Source organism: Magnolia sinica, chromosome 15 (assembly GCF_029962835.1).
Source record: "Magnolia sinica isolate HGM2019 chromosome 15, MsV1, whole genome shotgun sequence".
Lineage (NCBI taxonomy): Eukaryota > Viridiplantae > Streptophyta > Magnoliopsida > Magnoliales > Magnoliaceae > Magnolia > Magnolia sinica.
Genome location: NC_080587.1, coordinates 69,177,365 through 69,200,163, shown reverse-complemented (window position 1 = coordinate 69,200,163; position 22,799 = coordinate 69,177,365). Strand labels below are relative to the sequence as shown.

At 39.7% G+C, this 22,799-nt stretch overlaps 1 protein-coding gene across 3 annotated transcripts in view; it reads left to right on the top strand.

Moving 5' to 3' along the window:
- The window catches only part of LOC131227213 (uncharacterized), a 46,992-nt gene extending 27,227 nt beyond the window's left edge, over nucleotides 1–19,765 (top strand). For 2 of the 3 annotated variants that reach the window (XM_058222961.1, XM_058222960.1), the window contains 2 exons: nucleotides 186–329; nucleotides 19,107–19,765. In XM_058222961.1, the coding sequence (XP_058078944.1) occupies nucleotides 186–329; nucleotides 19,107–19,295 (333 nt within the window). In that variant the 3' untranslated portion in view covers nucleotides 19,296–19,765. The remainder of the gene's footprint in view (nucleotides 1–185; nucleotides 330–19,106) is intronic. The other variant, XM_058222962.1, reaches the window with a different exon arrangement.
- The last annotated feature ends 3,034 nt before the right edge of the window (nucleotides 19,766–22,799 follow it).

The window sequence follows — 22,799 nt, the reverse complement described above, 5'->3', positions numbered from 1 at the left end:
CTGTATTTTATAAAATAGAAGACATTTTAAACTAATACAACGGACATTCACTTCTAGATATGATCGTGATTATCACTGCATGTGGTGTGGACTATGATCCAATCATTTATATATATTTTTAAATTTCATGTTAAAAAATCACGGTCGTTGGATATAAATAGCTTAAATAATCCCCTCTGGTGCAGGTTCTCTTCCAAAATGATTCGCCGGCAACGTTACTTGCACGCGTACTTGGAATCATAGGTTCCATTAACCAGAGCATGCTCGCCAAGGGACGGGATACATACAAATATTTTTCAAAGAATCATATGCTCTATGAACGGAATCAGGTACGGACTTTTTCCCTTCTATGTTCCACCATAGCTTTTCTCATTACAATTTCTGACAATATGGGTCCACAAACAGTCAAACCGTATCCAACAGTGGAAACGATTTCAGCAATTACCTTTCAGCTATCCAGTGTTTCATGAATAACTGAATTGTACTTGATATTTCAAAAGTTGCCAGTATAATCAGTTCACATCATCATCATTAGCGTCATCGTCATCATCATCTCTTTGTCCCAACCATTTGGTGTCGGCCTTATGAATCCCATTTGTCAATGGTATTTCTTACAGAAATCCTCATAATTAATTGGCAGAAGTTTTATGACTAGCTGCCTATATGACATCACACCTATTCCTTTACCTGGGTGGGTATGGGACCAGTTGGTGAATTGCTTCCAGGTGGAGTTACATTGGTCTGATGCAGGACAGATGAATCAAAGCATTACACTCTAACACCTGACTTGAAGTTTCAAATTTCAAGACACATCAAACCTGGAACTCCCAGTTTGTTGGAGCATCAGTCATTACAATTAATCCAAACATACAATTATGAAGAACCTTTTTATTTACTATAAACTATTCATTCATAAAAGAGTTCTTAAATGGATATGATATATACTTTTCCTATAAGCAAAAGAATATTCTAACCATCGATCATTCCTAATCATTTTTTGAGCCTCAAATCGAATGCTCTAACCACTAGGTTAACAACAAATTACTTCATTTTAGTAACGGAATGTTCACAACAATCTGGTTTGCTTCAGTGGGCCCCATTTAGATGAGCTGTAGGACCGAATCCACACCAATTGGCCCATCCTAACTGCTTGAGTGGAGAACTCGTGTCCATTGTGTTATTTCGACATAATTGGAGCCTGCAACTGCAAGAGGTGATCGGTGTTGTGAGTAATTGCTAATAGCTTTTAGGGTTTGAAAATATCCCCTAATTTTGTTTTATCTTTGGATGGATTCCATGGTTTGCACAAGACCCAGTTGATAAATCCAAATCCCAAACAACCATTCTTTCTTGTTAATAGCAATTAGGGCATGCTTGCATTCGTTGAAATTGATTAGGGGAAAATTAATTGCTTTGAAATAACATTTCCAGGAACATTGGTGGACGTGAACACCAAATTTCTTTTGGAATTGGTCTAATTTTTCATTTTTGTTGTTTGACAGCCCACCTCATTTCCAGAAAAAAAAATCATGGCTTTGTATGCATGTCAGTAAATATCTGCCATCGATGGCCAATCTCTTACTATCACGTGCTTGCAAACTTGTTTTAGTATTGAGAATGGTGGCCCCATGTAGTCGGGATCATCTAAAGATGGACAAACGCGGAAATGCATGTGGATAGGACCTACTCATGGTCACCCTATGTGGAAATAGTAACAGTGGCTCCACATGGTTAAGATCATCCAGGATGGACCCAAAGTGGTAATACAGGTGGTTATGGTTGACTAGTGATGGCTCCACGTGTTTAAGATAATCTACCAATGGGCCCCACAGGAAATACACATTGTTAGTGTTGACTACCAATATGCCCTTATGGTCAAATCATTTAATGATGGGTTTGTGTGGAAAACTGTAAATACACATGGTTAGTATCAATAAGGAAAGGGCCCTACATTTTTAAGATTATCTTACAATGGGCTCAACAAGGAAATACACATGTTTATGATCCACTAATGATGAGCTCCACATGTTTAATATCAACCGATGATTGGCCCAATGGAAATGCACATGGTATGATCGACTAGTGATGGGACCCGAATTGTTAACATCATTACCCGAATTGTTAACATCATCTAATGATGTGCCCAACATATACATATGGTTAAGATCACCAAGTCCTCATGCAGAAACACAAGTGTTTCGATTGACTAATGATGGACCCCACCTAGTTAAGATCAGTGTTCGAAATATCGGTATTGCACCATGTATTGCACTCTTGGGATACAGATACGTATCGGTTATTGCATGAACTATATTGTTTGTATCGTATAATTTATCGCACTTTTTGGGAAACATTAGGAAAATTGTTGAATTTTTCAATGAAACTTTAGGGATTATTAAAAAAGATCTTAATACACACTTTTAAATCATAAAATCTCAAAAAATATGTGCACATAAAATGTTTGCCTTGTAAAGGGTCCTAAGCTATGCGTTGGCTAGCCGAACTAATGCAACTATATTCAAATTGAATGCATAACATTAATAGATATATTAAAACATATATGAAAACGCAATTAATTCATTCAAAAGTTTATTTTTGTTTTTTCATTTTTTAAAAGAAATTGCAAACATATCCATCAATGACGTGACTGGCTGATTTTTGGGGCATGATAGACGTTTAATCCTCACTGTTTCATGTCGTGTGGCCCACTTGATCTTAGGATCTGTTTGATTTTTGGTCTCATGCCCTAATATGCTCTGGAAAAATGGATGGACAAAGTGGATTTCTCACAAACATCATTGTGGGCCCCACCATGAGCCCCATAGGACCATCCATCTCTAACTAGGTCCTGGCGGGATGCGGATTGCCTCCTAATGGTGTCAATAGCCAGTAGCTACTAGATTCAAATACAAGGGCCCCACCATAATATATACATTTTATCATGTATGTGTTTGTGCGGCCCACTTTGATGTATGTGTTTTAACCACGCCGTCCATTCAATTTAACAAATAATTTTAGAGCATGATCTAAAAAAAATAGGGAGATCTAAGGCTCAAGTGGACCACACCATAAGAAGCTGTGAGGATTGAACGACTGGCTACAGTTGAAAATGTCTTGGGGCCACATAATTTTTGGATCAAGCTAATATTCATGTTTTCTCCTCATCCAGGTCTGTCAGACCTTATGAACATATTTGATGGCAAATAAACATCATGGTGGGCCCTAGGAAAGTTTCAACAACGGGCATCATTGTTACTATGGTTTCCCGTGGTGTGGTCCACTTGAGCCTTAGATTTGCCTTCTTTTTAGGCTCATGCCCTGAAATAACTTATCAAAAATGGATGAACAGTGTGGATAAAACTAGAGCTGTACAGGAGTAGAGTATACTCGTTAACTCGCTCGACTTGACTCGGCTTGAAATGAGTTCGAGCCAAGCACAAGCTGATTTTTGGTGCTTGAATTGAGTTCGAGTCGAGCACGAGCTTGACCCTGCTCGACTCGAATAGTAATCGAAATCAACTCGACTCGGACTCGATTCGGTACTCGACCAGGGGTATATATACCCCAAAACAAAAAACCCTAAGGAGAGAACTTGACATGCACGAAAAGCCAACAGTCTCTGTAGACCCAAGGAGAGAAGACGAGACAGCCGACAACCATTTCCTAGTCAACACCCTTCGAAGGCCATCCGTCCTTCCTTCCATGAAATTCCCTTATCCCATCCATCCCAAAACCCTTCTAAACCCCTATTTCTTTCCAAAAGAGAAATCAAATCTATTGGATTCCACAAACGATCCAGGAGCTTTAGAAAGACAAAACCTCTGATATTTATTTCTTTTTTCCAGCTTCCTCTTTTAAGGCCTTCCCTTTACAACTGCTTTTCATATATCATTGAAGTGTTGAATTTTAGTTTCATTTGGATTCCATCCCTCCATCAGAAATTACCGCCCCGGATCGCGTTAAAGAAGAATCCAGAGATCCGGAGATGGTTTGGCTTTTCTGGTTCTTGGGCTTCCAACGCTGAGATTTTCAGAGCTTTGTTTTTTTATTCTTCTATTTTGGGATGGATGGATCGCAGGGTTCGAAAACTCATACTCGAAACATGCTCGAAGACTCGAACTCGAACTCGACTCGAAAACTTTGCTCGAACTCGGCTCGATATCTGCTCGAACTCGGATGAGCCGAGCACGAGCTGGGCATCCGAGCTCGAAGGCCGAGCCGAGTACGAGCTGGGTGTCTGGCAGTGCGAGCCGAGCACGAGCTGGGCAATACTTGGCTTAGCTCGACTCATGTACAGCTCTAGATAAAACACATACATCGTGGTGGGCCCTACAGAGCCCCCGAATATTCGGCTACCTAGTCTACCAGCGCCCGTAAAAGGACGCAGATTAGCCATTGACAGGTTGAGTGGCGATACTCTTGAAGTGACGTTGCCAAGTTCTGTGGGCCCCACCATGATGTATGTGTTGTATCCACACCGTCTATCCATTTGGAGAGATCATTTTAGGGCATGAGACAAAATGAGGCATATCTAGAGCAGTAGTGGACCCCGCAATAGAAAACAGTGGGGAAAGTGACACCCACAGTTGAAACCTTCCTAATGTCCACCGTGATGTTTATTTGAGATCCAACCCTTTCGTAACTTCACACAGGCACGAAATAACAGAAAAAAACAAATATCAGCTTGATCTAAAACTTTTGTAGCCATTAGAAGTCTTTAACAGTGGGCGTCACTCTCCCCACTGTTTTCTGTGGTGGGGTCCACTGCAGCTTTGGATTTGAATCATTCTTCGTATCATGCCTTAAAATAATCTCTCCAAATGTATGGACTGTGTGATGCAACACATACATCATGGTGGGGCCCGCTTAACTTGGCGATGTCACTTCAGTGGCGAGTCTTGCTACTCTAACCTGTCAGTAGCTAGACGTGGACTTCCTGCGGAAGCCTTTTTTAGGAAGTTATTGCACAGGGATGCTAGGTGGGGCCCACCATGATGTTTGTTATAAATCCACACTGTCAATCCATTTTGGGAGGTCATATTAGCCCATGATACAAAAATGAGATATATCCAAAACTCAAGTGGTCCGTACGAGAGGAAACAATTTAGATTCAGTGACCACCGTTTGAAACATTCATGTGGCCACAAAGGTTCATATCAGGCGATTTTTTGGTGTTTTCAATTCATCCGAGTGGGAATGACTTATAAACGGTTTGGATGGCATATAATTATCAAGCAAGATCTCAAAAAGTTTTCAACGGTAGGAAACTCTTTCCCTGTTTTTCCCTCTCGTCCGACCCACTTGAGTCCTGGATCCAACTCGTTTTTGGTCGCATGTCCTAAAATGAGCTCCCACTAGGGATGGATGGTTTGGATTTCTCACAAACATCACTGTAGGCCCCACCTTGCATCACAGCATAGAAGGAAATCCGCAGCCTCAGTAGCTAATCCGCGTCCGTAAAAAAAGCATCCGGAGCCTTTTTTTCGAAAGCAGAGAGGGTTCCGGTTCTTCCTGTCCGGAACCCGAAACCCGAAAATCTCTTTCAAATACACTCCGAAATCGAAGGGAATTGAAGATTTTTTCGCATTTACCTACTAACGGCGCCATTCGATCGAATGCCCCACCAAATGCAACTTCCTAGGCAATCCCTGCTACAGGTACCGAATACACTCTTGAAAGGCCCCCCCCCCCAACCAATATATTTTTTGATTTTCTGGGGTTGTCTCGATTTTTTTTTTCCTGATTTTTCCGGCATTCCCAGCCCTTTAATTGCGAAGAAAATGTTAAAATCCCCACAAAAATGGTAGAAGTGATAATATATGTCGATATCGCACGATATTTTGCAATATATAGCACGATACACATGATTTTTTGGAATTTTTTGTATTTGAAGGGCCTTCTGAGGAGTTTCGTATCACTCGCCATCGATACCGATAATATCGGCCGATGGTATCGATATTACGAACACTGGTTAATATCATCTCACAGCAGGTTCCATGTGCAGATTTTAATGATTAAGACTAAGGATGGACCCACATGGTTAAAATCATGTAAATGGTGGAGACAAAATAGCATTGGGATGGGGAAGGATAAAAAAGAAAATGAGAAATTGTATTTCTTAGCTTTAGAATGGAAATTGAAAAGGGCCATTTTTCTAGAAATTTGAGAAAATGGAAATTGATTTTCCACAAAAAAGAGAAAAAACAAAGAAGAAACTTTATTTCCATGTATCAATTTTGATGAGCCCAAATAGGCCTTTAAAGAACATTAATTGCCTCCCAATAGAACTCTTAACTAATAACAATCACAAATTTTCTAGTGGTAACATGCCTCATGGTCATAATATCAACATCTCCCATCTTAGTCAGGTAAGCCTCATATGCACTCTTGTCATAAGGTTTTTAGCCATATCCATAATTTACCTTTTGTATTTAATATCTTCTATAAGGTTTCTTCCTGTAGTTAGTTTATTTAGTGCACTTGGGTCCTTGCTCTTGCTCGGGTGGTAGACTCTCAGGAGTTTCAACTCCCGGTCAAGGGCTCGAGTACCCATAGGTGGTGAAATTCCACCAGCGTGAGTGTGTGGGTGTGTGTGTGTGTGTGCGTGTGTTAAAAAAAAAAAAAAGTTTATTTAGTGCACACAGGAGTTTCCTGCTCCTGCATGTACCATACACAGAGTTTTATCTTTCTCTTTTTGTATCAGGCTCTCTTTCGCTTTTGTATTGTAATAGGTTTCTCTATCCTACCTAGGGTAGGATTCCTCCTTTATCTCTTAAAATCCCCAAGTTCTATAAATAATCGAAGCTATGGAGCAAGGGAGATAAAATCTCTCCCTCCTTTCTCGAATTCCTCTTTTCTTTCTCTTCTTCCGTAGTGTTTTCATGGTATCAGAGCAACACTGATTCCATTTTCTTTTCTTTCTTGCCTTCTCAGTTTCTTCTCTTTGTTATCACATTGAGAGAGAGAGAGAGAGAGAGAGAGAGAGAGAGAGAGAGAGAGTAATGCGTTAGTGGATCATCCAGAAGAAATTTCTCCACCAGCTTTTTTCTTTGGAGGAGGAGATCTCACTAGAGAAGCTTTAGCAGTACTCAATCCAAGTCCAGTGAGTTTTCTGGCATTGGATTTACCTGGAAATCATCTTGTGTTGCTGGATCAGCCCTAGATATCTCCATTCCCTTCAGATCTATGTCGGATAGATCTCGTGTTGCTGGAATTGCACCGCAAACGCTTCATGTTATTGGATCAATGTCAGTTCCAACTCCATTCATCAGATCTTCTCTGGGAATCATCTAGCGTCACCAGAAACAGTCCCGTGCTACTAAATCTCGTTGGAGAGCAGTCCAATGCCATTGGAACTCGCTGAAAATAACTCCAGATCTTTGTTCCTGCCCTGGAACTTCACCAAGAATAGTCCAGTGCAGCCGGAAAATCGCTTGAATCCTTTTCCCTGTGCCGGATCTCGTCCCCAACTCCTGATCTACAAGTAGTGGTCCCTTGGGCCATTGGTTTTTTCTGTTTGGGGCTCTTTCTGGTCCACATTTGAGTCTAGGGGCCTCTATTATAGCCAGAAGTCCCTTGTGGGCCATCCTATTGGGGTCCGATTAAAAACTCGGACCACCTTCAGACCTCTGGACCACTCGTTGCTTCTAGATCTGTCAAGCAAGACTCCTTCCCACATTGATCATGCTTTTTGGACCTTTCTCGAACACTAAGAGAGGTTACTTTGAACTAGCGTTATCCTTTTTTTTTTCTTCTTCCCTTTATTAAAGGGGAGAGAATAAACACACCCAAATTTCATTTGGACAAATAGACAGCCCTAGTCTTACCATTATTACAGTAAAACTAGATGGCATAAACTATTTGGAGTGCTCCCAAGCAGCTCGGATGTATATTGGAGCATGGAAAAGACTATGATAAATAATAGGGACCAACAAACAACCCAATCCTGATCATCTCACTTTTGATGAATGGGGGAGTTAAAATTGGCTTGTGACATCTTGGTTGCTCACATCCATGCAACCCAAGATTAGTCGTGGTCTCTTTCTCTTAAAGACCGTGAAGGATATATGGGATAACATAGGAAAAATGTACTCATCTATCAACTTCACACAAAGATTAATAACCTCGAACAGGATGATGGAACTGTAGAAGAGTACTTTGCTAACTCGAACAAAAAAATGGGAAGAATTGGATAACTATCAACAATTATTCTAGACTTGAAGATCTAAAGAATAAAATTAGACAACTGAGACTCTTTAACTTTCTTGCTGGTCGTCGCTCGGACTTCGAACCTTAACATACACAAATCTTTGGAAGAGAATCTCATCCTTCCCTAAAATCTATATATAACTACATACGCACAGAGGCGAGACGATGAAATACCTCTCAAGCATCCTTCCAGAACAATTTGCCTTGGCAAATAACTATATAGGCGTCAAAGGGCAGGGATCTGGTTGAGGAAACATGGACAAGATAAGCTCAGATGTACACATTGTAGAAAAAGACTACATTTAAAAGAATATTGTTGGATTCTTCATCTTGACCTTTGGATAAAGGAAATTAGAACAAAGTCTTCCGCTAATGTGAGCATTTATGAAGAATCCTTGATGTAGGACAATGGAAATTAACCTAGGATGCAAGATGAGAGATAAATTACTCATTAATTTCAGTAATCAACATGTAAAATCAAATATATCCAAAAAATAGATTCAAAAATTCAGATTTGTAACACAAAGGTCCTAGGTTATCACATACGCAGTGCATGAAAATATAAAATAGTTTGATAGCAGTCCACTTGGAAGTAGGGACTTTCAATCTAGCGTGGGTAGTGCAACAACCCCATGAATAAATAATGATGCAAGCAAAATTCTGGTTTGGGGAAAGGTTTTACAAAAAAAGATTTCATTAGGGTTTTAGGTTCACGAATTGAGATTTGGAAATTGGGGTCCTAGGGGTTTAAAGAATATATAAATGAGGTAGGGTTGGAAGGAGATCAATGAGGGAAAGGATACGAGACGAGGCTCACACGTGAAGGTCCATATGGATGTGCGTGTGTACATGTGAGCGGGTCCACACATGGATGGGTAAGGAGAAACAAGAAGAGGAATGGATTAGGTTAGGGTTTGGACAAGTTTAGAAAGGTTGTAAGCGATGGGAAAGGAGGAAGAAAAGAGAAGAAGAATAATACCTTGTTGGAGAAGAGAAAGAAGAAGAATGCACCTTTGGGAATCCACCACCAAACAAGCCTTCACCCTTCCACAATTCAATTGGAATGGAGGGTTTCTCACAAACCCTAAAAAACAAAGAGGAAAACACCTCCACTAAAGAAAACCTTCGTTTTTTTTTTTTTTCTTCAAAATAATGGCAGTAGGGCTCCACACACCTTATTTTTTCTTTAAAAGTCCTAGAAAAGGTCTTTTACAAAAAGGCGCTCTCAGATAAGATTCTTAACATAAAGACGCTTGATAAATTTAAATGTGTTCCCAACTCCCTAATGTCAACACAAATATAAGCTATACCAAAAATAACAAGGCATGTAAATAATCTAAACAACTAAACTATTTCGTAGCCCATGGGAGTTCACGTTCAAGATGTTTGATGATGATGATCCAACGGTCCGATCATCGTGTCCATCAAGCTCCTATATACAGCCTGCATGCATCTTCCCAATGTGGGGTCTTCAAAGATGCACGAACATGCATGTGGGGTCTTCAACATGGCTAGGAATGTGAATTGGCCCAAGTGGGCCCCAAGTAATGGCTATCTAGCCATAAGGAGATGGGCTCAGCCCTCCTCCTCTGGTATGATACTCGGATGACACATGATTTAATCCTAGCATGCAACATGGAGATTATGAAAAGAGTCCATAAAGTAATTCAATTAACAAAAGATGCTAACCCACCACATAATTAAGAGTAAATAATGAGAAATAAAATATGATTTAACCTAAATCATATGCTCGTATGCTAAGAAATCACATAAATCAATTAAAATTAGGTTGGATGGAAGGATAGAACTTCTAATTTAGCATAGGCACGTTTCACACTCGAGGGACTGACTTGTAGATTCTATGATTACGGTTAGGAAGGGAAAATTTTGAAAATCGAAAAATTAGGGTTCATGAGAATTGAGAATTTTGGAAAAATATGAAATTAGAAATAAATTAGGTGAATTGGTTAAGGGGATTGATGGATTTAGGTATTGGTAGAGGGGAATTAAGGTTTTGGATGAAAGGAAGTTAGGGATTTTGGGGTCCTCAATGGTTAATTTCGATCGGGGTTGAAGTTGGATGATGAAAAGTTGAAGAAAAGATGATTTGGATGGTTTTGGATAGGAAAGGAAGAAGAGAGATGAAGTTTTTGGGAAAATACTCTTTTGGATAGAAAGGAAGAGAGAAGGAAGATGATAGATAGAGTCTCGCACCTTCGTTAAATGGGGAATAGAATCACATCACACCCAAGTTCCAAATCACATGGAGTATTATTGAAATCACATGAAAAAGACAAAAAAAAAACAAAGCTTTTTTTCCCATAATAATGGCATTAGGGCTCCACACACTCCATTTCGTCTTTTATAGTCTTAGAAAAGATCTTTTACAAAAAGGCGCTCACAGATAAGATTCTCAACATAAAAACGCTTGATTAATTAAAAGTTGTTCCTAAGTCCCTAATATCAATACAAATATAAGCTATACCAAAAATAACGAAGCATGTAAATAATCTAAACTAAATTATTTCGTGGCCCATGGGGGTCTACGATCAAGATGTCCAATGATGATGATCCAACGGTCCAATTGTCGTGTCCATCAAACTACTATATGCAGCCCACATGCATCTTCCTAGTGTGGGGTCTTCAAAGATGCACGAACATGTACGTGGAGTCTTCAACATGGTTAAGAATGTGAATTGGGCCGTATGCCCCATGTAATGGTCGTCTAGCCATAAGGAAAATGGCTCAACCCTCCTCTGGTATGATGCTTGGATGTCTTCATCAATTCTCCTTGGCTGAGGAGATTTTGCCTTTGGCGAAATAAAGTTGCGGTGATGCTCGAGGAGATCTGGGTCCCATCGTTGAAGCTTCGCCTCTGTGATCCACATATGTCTGATCAAAACCCAAGGGACAAACCATCAGTTAACTACAACAAGTGGCAACTTTTCAAGCCTTTATTTCCTTTGCTAATCTAGTAAGGCAATCAGGTGCTTCTGCAACTGTAAATCACATATCTCAAACATCCTGGATCATTGATTTAGGCGCTTCTAACCACATGATGGGTATAACGACTTGATATATTTCCTACTCACCTATTTTTAGTAATATTAGATTAGTTAACGGTTCCCTCTCTACAACTTTGGGATAGGAAACTTTCCGACTTCTTGATTCCCTATCCAGCTCCTTTGTAGTTCATGTTCCCTTGTTCCCATCTGGTCTTCTTTTTGTTAGCTCCCTTACCAAACAACTGAATTGTTGTGTCATTTTTTATCCTTCCCATTGTGTTATCTGGGGTCTGGCAACAAAGGAGAAGATTGGTTGGTCATAAAGATCAAGAGCTTTATCTTCTCAATCAAGAAAAATATAGTTCTAGTCATGTTTTTGCTTCCAACATAGAAAATAAAGAATGGGTGACTCTCTGCCACACCAGTCTAGGCCATTTATATTTGAAATCATTATATCATTTATTTCTGGAAAATTTAATAAAATAGATAGCTTACAATGTGAAATTTGTCAATTGTCCAAGCATTGTTGAACTACTTTTCCTTTAAGTAATACAAAGACATTGCACCTATTTCAACTTATTCATTCTAACGTATAGGGACCTGCTCCATTAGTTTATGTATTTGGTTTCGAATATTTCCTATCATTTATTGATGATTTCTCATGATATACATGGCTTTATCTCCTAAAAAGTCTTGACAAAGTCCCATTGATTATAAGGATGTTTCATTAAATGGTTTCTACCCAATACAACAAGAAAATTAAAATATTTCGATTTGACAAGGCATGAGAATATTTACACCTTGTTTTACAAAATTATTTTGTAGTTCATGGAATAGAATGCCGATCCTCGTGCCCCTAGACACTACAACAAAACGGAGTGGCCGAACATAAAAACTTTGGCACTTGTTGGAGACCACCCTGTCTCTTTTAATAGGCATGTCAGTACTAAAATCATATTAGGATGAAGCCATTAGTCTTTCTACCTATATAATCAATTAGACTCCAATTGATGTTCTTAAAGGGAACTATCCGTTATAAGTTTTGCAACCTCACACGTGTCTATTTGTTTTGCAACCTAAAGAATTTGGATGTACCTGCTTTGTTCACATCGTTGGAATATCTCACACCAAAATAGGACCATAATCAATAAAATGTGTATTCTTTGGGGACTCAAAACTCTTAGAAGTGGTACAAATGTTACTATCTTGTGAGTCGAAAAATTTACATTTCTAAAGATATTACATTCTTTGACATTGTGCCTTATTTCAGTTTGCGAGACAATATGCAAATGTTTTCTATTTTGCTTTTCCTCCGTAGCATAGACAAGTCTCATATTCAAGAGGTACCAAGTTCCACTCCAACAAAAGAACTGAAGGTCTATTCGCGTAGGAAGAAAAATTCTAGTCTTCCCGAGCACCACCATCCTTCAATGTTGGAACAATATCAAATGGATCTCCCAATTGCACTTCGCAAAGGAACTCGATCATGCACACATCATTTCATTGGTAACTTTGTTTCCTATAAAAACCTATCTCATTCTTAACAATCCCATCTTTCATCTATATCGAATTTGTCTATCCCTAACAAGATTATAGATGCCCTAACGACTTTAAATGGAAAGCAACTATGGAAGAAGAGATGTCTACACTTAAAAACAACATACTTGGGAATTGGTCACTCTTCCACCAAGAAAGCATGTCGTCGGGTACAAATGGGTGTTCATAGTTAAGTACAAAGTAGATAGATCGATTGATAGATATAAAGCATGACTGGTTGGTAAGGGCTTTGCTCAAAAGCCTGGAGAAGATCACGATGAAACTTTTCCTTAGGTGGCAAAATTAAACTTTGTTTGCATATTATTGTCTATCGTTGTCAACTGTAACCAGCCCTTATATCAACTGAATGTAAGTGCTTTTCTACATGAGGATCATCAAGAAGAAATATACATGGCCATTCTTGTTGATTTTTGACCTAAGGGGGAGACCAGAAAAGTCTGCCGTCCTCAGAGAGCATTATATGGCCTCAAAAAATCGCCTCGTGCTTGGGTTTGAAAAGTTTGGCAACTCGATCTCCAACATCGGGTTTAAAAGTACCTTCGTTCACTCTCTATTTGTAAAACATATGAATGGCAACACAACAATTTTAGCCGTTTATGTCGATGATATTATTCTAACTGGTACAAGTACAACTGCGATAGAAATTGTTAAGAAATTCTTAACCTTGTCATTTGAGATGAAGGATTTAGGGCTACTGAAATACTTTTGATTGAAGTTGCTCGATCAAAACGTTGAATATTTTTTTCTCAACATACGTATGTCCTAGATCTTCTCTCCAAGGCTTACTTGGGGCTTGCCCAGTGAGTATATCTATCGAAGTGAACCATAAGTTGCAAGAAAAACAAATGGATGAAAGTGATAATTTGGGCATGTATTGCAAACTTTTGGGTCGTCTAATTTATCTCAATTTTACTGGTCTAGACATCTCTTACATGGTTGGGATTGTAAGTTAGTTTATGCAAAAACCTCGTTGCCATCATCTTAAAGCAGACTATTGGATTCTTCGCTATTTAAAACTGCACACGGTCGAGGTCTTCTCCATTCAAATCATGGCCCCTTAAATATCAACTGGTTTTGTGATGATGATTGGGCTGCTATCAGCACTTCACTACAGGATTTTGCACTTTTGTAGGAGGAAATCTAGTTACTCGAAAAAGCAAGGAGCAATCTATTGTTGCTCGCTCCTTTGCTAAAGAAAAATATCGGGCGATGGCTTGTGCAATTTGTGAATTACTATGGGTGAAGGCCATCATTAAAGATATGGGTTTCTCGACTCCTCCAATTCCACTACATTGTGATAATCAGGCAACCATACATATTGCATCCAACCTAGTCTTCCATGAACGCACACAAAGCACATTGAAGTTGATTGTCACTTCATTCGCGAAAAATTAGTTGCCAGCTCTTACAGATTCCCTTTGTTCGTTTGGAAGATCAGCTAGTTGTTATACTCACCAAAGCCACTTCATCAGTGCATCTCAAGACTATTAGTAACATGCTTGGCATGAATGATATCCATTCGCCAGTTTGAGGGGGTGTGTTAATGTACACAGTAGTTTCCTGCTCCTATATGTACCATAGAGTTTACACTTATCTCTCTCTTTTCGTATTAGGCTCTCTTTCCCCTTTCGTATCGTAGGTTTCTCTATCCCAAACAGGGTAGGATTCCTTGTTTATCTGTTGTAATCCCAAAGCTCTATGAATGATTGAAGCTATGGAGTAACTGAGTAAGTGAGATATATACGAAATCTCCCCCTTCTTTCTTGAATTCCTCTTTTCTTTCTCTCTTCTTCCATAGTGTTTTCAAGTTTTACGCCATACATTGAATGCAACATTCGCAGTATTGGTTGCCATGTCATGAGGTTTTGTCCTTTTTAAGGATTAGTCCCTATGTTTATTTCTTATCATGAGGTTTTACTCTCACTTTTGGCATTGACCATCATGAACCATGTGAGTCTCCCAACTTAGATATTTGAAAGTTCCAAAAGTTTTCAACGCACATAACCTTTTCATGTCATGAGGCTTTTCACATTTTCACAGAATCTCATGGTAGATAAGCACACCAGGATACAACAATTTAGGCGTCCCCAAATCCCGCCAAGCATACATGCTTTGAGAACCATATTCCGCACTTATACCTTTTGACGAAGGATCAACAATCATATCTGTTAACAAAGTTATCTCACATCTTCTGTGATACAACATTACCACACCTGAGCTATTGGCTCTACTTTTCATCTCATATCATCATAATATATGTGACTCAGTACTCTTAAATGTGTGTGTGTGTGTGCGCGCGCGCGCTCGCGACAACCCCTCCCCCAAAAAGGAGAAACAGGTCCTAAAGTGAACTAACCATCTCGCCCAATCCAGATCTCCTGTGAAAATTGCACAATTGTCCCTGGGTTTTTAAGTACTTAACAGATTAGATATTTAGTCTTTAATCATCTATATTATCCATAATGATCTAGCAGACCCACTTCCACTATTCTAATGATGTATTAAAGCCCTTGGCTACATCTAACATCTATTCTAGCTAAATAGTAGGAGAATCCTAGTAGTGATCCCATCACCCATAGAAACACGTCATATCGTCAAGGGGAACTGGTTATCATGGACCACATGATGATTTGTAATAAGGCTACATCACATTACCATACATCCACAGCATCACATATACAAAATAACTAATTTGTATCACAATATGTGCATCAATATATGATGGGCTCATGATGCACATTGAATGTTCTTGTTGTTTATTCACACATATGTTGATGGCCATCAAAATCCTTGTACACGTCCAAACATACAAGTGGACTTTCATTAGTTGTCCACTTCAGTGTGAACCCATGATAATTATACTGTGAACTGCAATCATGCATCATAAACATTACTAGATCTACCATTCATTGTCCCATCAAAAATCCTCATACACATGTCCAAACATATAAGTGGACTTTCATTAGTTGTCCACTTCAGTGTGGACCCATGATAATTATACCATGAACTGCAATCATGCACCATAAACATTACTAGATCTACCATTAGTGGTCCCATCTTAATGGTTTGGTCAGTCAACCAACCATTAGCATGCTCATCCAATCTCAAGCTTAAATCATTGACTAATTACAATATGGTCGCACTTGTACTATGTACTATTATCCGAAAGAATCTTTCATGCAAAAACGAGGCAGTCTCCACATGGGCCACCAACATTCTCTTGAGGTTGATTGGTCTACCATCAACACATGTAATTCTGAAAACATCATGGATGGATAAATATGATACATAGATATAAACAAACATGATGCATTTGAATGTTCACACATGTCGTAGAATAATAACCCAATCAAGGTTGAATGGTTGAATGTACACCCTATGATGCAACTGTTGGATCATTGATATATGTTATCTATTGTTGGATATATCCAATGACCAACATTTCAATATGACTCGAAGGAGATGTTAATCAGAAGATTTGACTTTTATCCATCCACTTGGCCAAAGATTTAGTCTAATATTGTCTCACATTAATCAAGGCCAAACATGTGCATGGCAAAGGATATCCATCCATGCAATAAACTAATATGACATGAGGTGGTCTCCTAAAAGCTCCTTGCGAGAGTGCCAGCTTGGGTTCATGTGTAAAGGTTGTGTGCCCACTTGAATTTCACACCTAAAGGGGGTCCATACTCAATCCACTTGTGCAAACAAGGGCCTTCACACATCATCCAAACATGTGGCGGACTGCTACCAGTTGTCCATTGCAGTGTGGGCTCACAGCTTTGACACCAAAAACAATAATCCGTCATCAATAAGGCTCAGATCCCAATCTGGGCCCACCCCATTTCTACCACATCTGGATCGCCCTAACTTAACAAGGGCCGTTGCCCATGTGTGGCCAGGTATGAGGAACACACTATACTATTGCCAGGCATTCTGGATTTGAGACTGGCTTCTGATCATGGTTAATCAGGGCAAGGCTGAGTTGGCCAAGCAAGCCCACCAAAGAAACCCAATGAAAAGATTCGATGTCCAAACATACCTCGAGATCCAGACAATAAAAGCAGGAGTGAATCATGGAAACAGACTTCCATCTGAAAAGTATCACTTTCGAGAAAGGCAGGCCCCATGTGATTGATGATCCATCTTTTGATGGTTCTTCTGATTGTTGAACTTACACTCTAACTTTGTGCTACTCGACAAGATGAATGCAACAGTTCAAATAGATTGAAATTCAAAGTTCAAACAAGGAGGATATGGCCCAAGAAAGATTACGTAGAAAATAGGCAAAGCGAGCTCGAGGTTAGGGCTAGACCTTGGCTTGGGTCTTGGCGTCTTGGCATGGGCATGCATCTGAGCTCTTCACTAGACTTGGGCCTGGCTTTGGATCCCAACTCCTGAGGTGCACCAAATGTAGCTACTCTGAAGGAGCACATGAACCCTAGTCTTATAAAAAAGTAAAAAATAAAAAATCCAATGCCCCATTTAGATTGTCTTCACAATGTGTTTCTAAAACTAAAAATTCATCCTCTTTTTTACTTCATTGAGATCAAGTTCATTATGGATGTTGAAAATGAGAGGAGATTTGATCTATCTGATTCGGTTTCAACCAGTAATGCGGGAAGAAAGTTTGGAGATCCACTTTTAGCAAAAGCTCGAAAACTCCCACTGATCTCTGTGATAAGGGATCAGTTTATTTCATTGCTGGAAACAATGGCAAAGGATTACCATAGAAGCAGTAAGAAGGCCGTATCAGTGGCATTGCAAGAAGGATGGGGACGCACGGTCCTTGCCTACTTCAGTGCACTGATGGGAAGTGTGGCCAATAACTCGAAGATGATGTGCAATTAGCTGTCGCGATCATGACAATGGTGAGGATCCATTTTTGGTGGTCTTGTCTTCGGCTACACCTGTTATGCAAATGCAAAGTCATGCTAGGTGAATGCAGATGTCCTGATTCTGTGGTTTTGGTCTGAAAATAGTACGATGTAACGTGCAGTGTTTGTCTTTTTGTCACAGAGAACGTTTTGATCGATATCACTGTTACTGTGATAGAATCAAAGCCCAAGGTTATTGGTGTAGTGAGATTCATAATCACTAATGGCTATTAGGTTTTGAAAATGACCCCTGGTTGTTGTATTTTCAGATGGATTCCATGGTTTGCACCATAGTTCAAAACCCTAAAAACTCAACTTGGCTTGGTGTTCTGCCGGGTTGGGTTGACTTGACTCGATATTTAATTATTATAAATTGAAAATATTAGGATTGTTAGTAGATATTTAGAATAGTTAGACCTCATTTAGGTATGTAACTCCTAACTTGAAGCAAGAACATTGTCGATACCTCATTAAGTTCCATGCTTCCTTGTTGAGGTTAGGGGTTTGAATCTCGCTCCCTACACATTTAATTTTTAATAAAATCTCGAAATTTAAGGTAAGTGACTCATGCCGAGCGGTGTCAAGTCGACCAAACCATCAAGTCAACTTGATGAGTCTCTTTGAGTGAAGGCCGAGTCGGGCCCAGTACCCAGTTTCCCAGAGACTCAGCTCGAAATCTCACTAAGTTGAGTTGAGTCGGCTGAGGTTTGAGTCAAGTCAACAAGTTTTAGAACTATGGTTTGTGCAAGATCCATTCTATAAATCCAAATCCCAAACAGCCATTTTCATTCTTAATAGCAATTAGAGAATATTAGTCAACTCCTTTCAATGTAATTGTCAATGATATGTATTACCATTTCTGTAGTTGTAACTATCCTCATCATGGCCACAATATCAACACACTTAAATGTGAACTGTCGGTCAACTTGTATTTTTTAAATGTCCCTCTTTTCCTTTTCAAACTCATCTTGTCTAACATTATGGGTCATCAGTGGTCTCTTTATTGAGCTATACGGTCCATCCATGATCAGGCCCACCATATGCAATCCGGATGTTACCCATGTGCCAACTGTCCCAAACGGATGTGCGGATGTCAACCACATGTGATGCCTGTGGGCGATTTCAGCTATGTTTTTAAGACTTGGCGACTTCGATCGACTTGTTTGGTCCCAAATCGAGTCACGACTTGCCCAAGTTGGAGGGTGTATTGGCCTGACTTGCCAAGTCAGGGATGACTCAGGGGCACGACTTGTGATGTTGAACCAGATCGTGTAGTACTGAATCTGAATCTGACTCAGATGAGTCGTATCAGACTTGTCTGATTATTAAAACTATGATTTCATCATCCCACTTGAAAGTCTTGCTCAGCACAGAAACCACCACTATCACTTTTATGGATATCATCTGCATTTCAGTTTTAGCCATGGCTTATTCTGATCTGATGCTCTTGTTTCAGGACACCAACAGGCTCGAATACCTGATCCCGAAGAAGACGTCTTTGCGGCACCGATTGCCAATGGGGGATCAGGGCTTTATTGACTTTGTTGCCCATCTTCTAGAAATAAACCCAACAAAGCGTCCGACTGCATCTGATGCTCTGAAACACCCATGGCTCTCCTATCCATATGAACCCATCTCATCTTGAGTCGTGCCAGCTATGATACCCCATCAAATGTTTAGATTGTTACCATGAGCTGCACTGAAGTTGTGTTTTAAAAGAACAGGGGCTGGTCAGCGATCCTACGTGAGAATGGGCCTTGCAGAATGTCCAGCGAATGCTTTCATGATGGAGACTTCGCAGGCCCTGCCATGTCCCCGATTTTGTGGATCTCTCTGTCTCTCACTCCTGAACCATGTTGAATCTCCTAACCTGCTGTAACTCGGAATGTAATTTTTATTTTTTTATTTTTGGCATGCACGAGTATTTTGTGGGGAGAAGGAAATCTCCCTCTTGTGTGTATATATAATGTGGTTATGATTATTTTTTTGAAATGCTTTAGTGATGGTTTTCTGGATTGGAGTGAGAACTGTTAAGTTGCGGGTTTTCATTTCTTATAAATGATTCAAGAATTATGGCTGGGGAAATGGCCAATCAGATGTACATGGTTTCTTTGATGGCCTTTTCTTTGTGGGGCCCACCCTAAAAACAATCCAAATCATTCTCGCAGTTTTTCTTCTAATACCCTATATTGTGATTATATTTATTTGGCTGAGATTTTGAGCAATGTGGATTGGATTTCCATTAGGATTGTATGCAGGTGAGCTAATGTAAATGAAATCCCACTTGAGTTTTCCGATGGGTTCTTTCTCTTCTGAATGGGCTTTGCGGTTGCAAATGAGCTGTCGCTTTTGGACGCCAGATGCCTAACTAATGCTTATCTGGCCAAATTACTAGCAATGGATGCACTGCTTGTGATTTGGGCAGATATCTCTACTTTGATGGATTCAGATATGAAAAAAGCAACACTATCCGATTTTCAGCTGCATTTCCTAATCCAATGCTGATTCGGCCGGCAGACAGAACTGTTCCAAACAATACTCGAACGTCCCGGCGGGGTGGGATACAGGTACGAAATTTGAACCAATTAGCATCTCATGTGTTCATCACGCTGCAACGTTGGAGCCAAATTCCTTTGGATCTAATGATCATAACTCGCTTAGTAGTAGCCTGTAAACAGTGGGTAAAAGTAAAAATGAGGAATTGTCACAAATGCCCAAAAAAAAAAAGAAGAGATCAGGAAGTCTAGGATAATCCAATAAATGTGATTTTTGGGCTGTGGCCCACTTGTGCTGAGTCAGTGGATGAAAAACTAAAGAAATCAGATGTAATTTTGAGATTGAATTGTTGGATGCATCCAACATTGGTGAATTTTCGGCTTATTGTGTAACCAAATCAGAATTTTCTCCTCTCTTTTTTTGTTTTTGGTGGAACAAAATGCTAAAATCTTGGACCTCTATCTTTTCTGTTGATGCAAAAATTTGGTCCACCCTTTTATGACCTTCAGAGTACTTATATAGGAAGAAGACAAAGGAGACCCATGCTAGATAGGGGATCTTCTGATGCCAAAGTCAGGCTAAGAATTTAGGTCTAGTAGTATTGAGGGGTTTTACGTGAGATATTTTGCGTACCTTTCACCGTAGGCGGAATACTTATTTATAGCCTTTTGAGGGCGGTGGTGTATATTGCAATGACTCTTGGATAGTGATCCAAAGTTGGTTCTCGAAGCCGAGGGCGGTATCCGAAGCCAACCTCCAAAGTTGGGAACCGAGGTGGAGTTCTTTGGTCGAGGTTGGTATTCGAGGCCAAGGCAGCAGTGATTTTTCAGCCCTTAAGTATTCCATAGTCTTCGAGTCTATTCAACTGGTTAGTCCATTTTTACCTATAATATTCTCCATCTTTGTTTTTTTAATTATAGAAATTTAACTATTTTATATCTTTATTTCCTACAAATACTATCATTTAGAATCTAGATTTTAATTAGGCAGACAATTATAAGAATTACCTATATATTTTTAATGTTTTAATATTGGAATTCAACGTTTTTGGTTGCGTAATCATGGTTAAACACTCGGCGTCTTGTATCGACTCATTCGATCCTGAGTTGTTTAGTGAACGGGTATCGAGTCTACTCGGAGGAGATGGCTGAGATTCGTCTGAGTCTTAAAACCATGTGCATGATGCAATGTACGTATCCCAGGTTTACCGATTGAGAACCATATACAGGAGCGTAAACACCAATCCAAACCGTTCGAATAGTTCAGTCCACCGTAGATGAATCAAAGCCCAAAAAATACACATAGGGTCATTGTATGATCGGCAGCAAATGGACAGTAAAAGTGAAGACAATGGTCCAAATTCAAAATAAAAATGTCTATAATAAGAGTTTAAGATCATCTAATTAGTATGATCTTTGGGATATGGTCCATTTACAGTGGGACCCATAAGTTGGTCGGTTTGGACGGCTAGATGTATATCACTCACACAATACTTGGGGATGGGGAAGCCCACCACCATAGAAATATTTTCTCCGTATGACATCTCGTCCGTCCAGCAAGGTTGTATGGGATGCACCAAAAATCAGGTCGGTCCAACTATTAGGTGGGGCACACCATCGAAAACCATGATCAATCACTTAAAAAACTCCAAATTCACATGCGGCAGAAAACATTATCAATCACTTGGAAAACTCCAAACACGTGTGGCATTCATGTTTATGGTTGGATCGACCTGATTTGCATCCCATTTCCATGCTGAAACAACGTAGCTGGATGGGAGAGATGTAATAAATGCCATGGTGGGCCCCACATGCCAATTAGTTGAACGTACCATTAATGTGTGAGCATTACTCTACACACAGAGAATGCCTCAAGTACAACCGGTTGTAATGTAGGTTATAGTTCACCTAGCTGATAATTTCTAACTTATTAAGTTCATGGGACATCCAACCTATTCAATAGATTTCCCCCTTCATGATGAACACTTTACATAAAAATCATACCTATCCATTCTTCAAGTGGACCACACTTGTATTTTACTATTTATCAATGGATACGTGTTTCTCGCCATGGCGTGGCTCACTTGATGATTGGATAGAACCGATTTTTGCATCAATTGACCTTCATGGTGGGGCCAACTTACTAAAAGGATTGGATTTCACAAGCACTTAACAGGTTCGAAGTTATCTACTAGGTGGATCGTAAACTGAGGTCCGTCGATATTTGTGGGCCCTACTGGAACGTATGCCAAACATCCACACCATCAATTAGATATACCCTTCTATGATGGGCCACAGGCCTAAAAATCAGATCAGTCCTTGACTTAGGTGGACTACATGATAGAGAGTGAATGCCTACCTCTCTTTCACTCTAGACTATAGGAGATTTCTTTGCAGCTTTTCTAAGCCCTCTGGAACCATGACCGTCCAAAATAGAAAAGCATTTCATTTAGAGTTGCGTGGAAGATAGGACTTTATGGTATATAATTCAAAAAAGAAAAGAAATTAAAAGGAAGACACATCCATTACTAAGGCTGCCTACATTTGAAGGAAGTAGTTGACTTTGATGGTAAGCCCCATCAACCTGAGAAAAAAAGTCCCATGTTCTCGTGGCTTGATGGACTTTTAGAGACTCTCTCTCTCTCTCTCCCTCT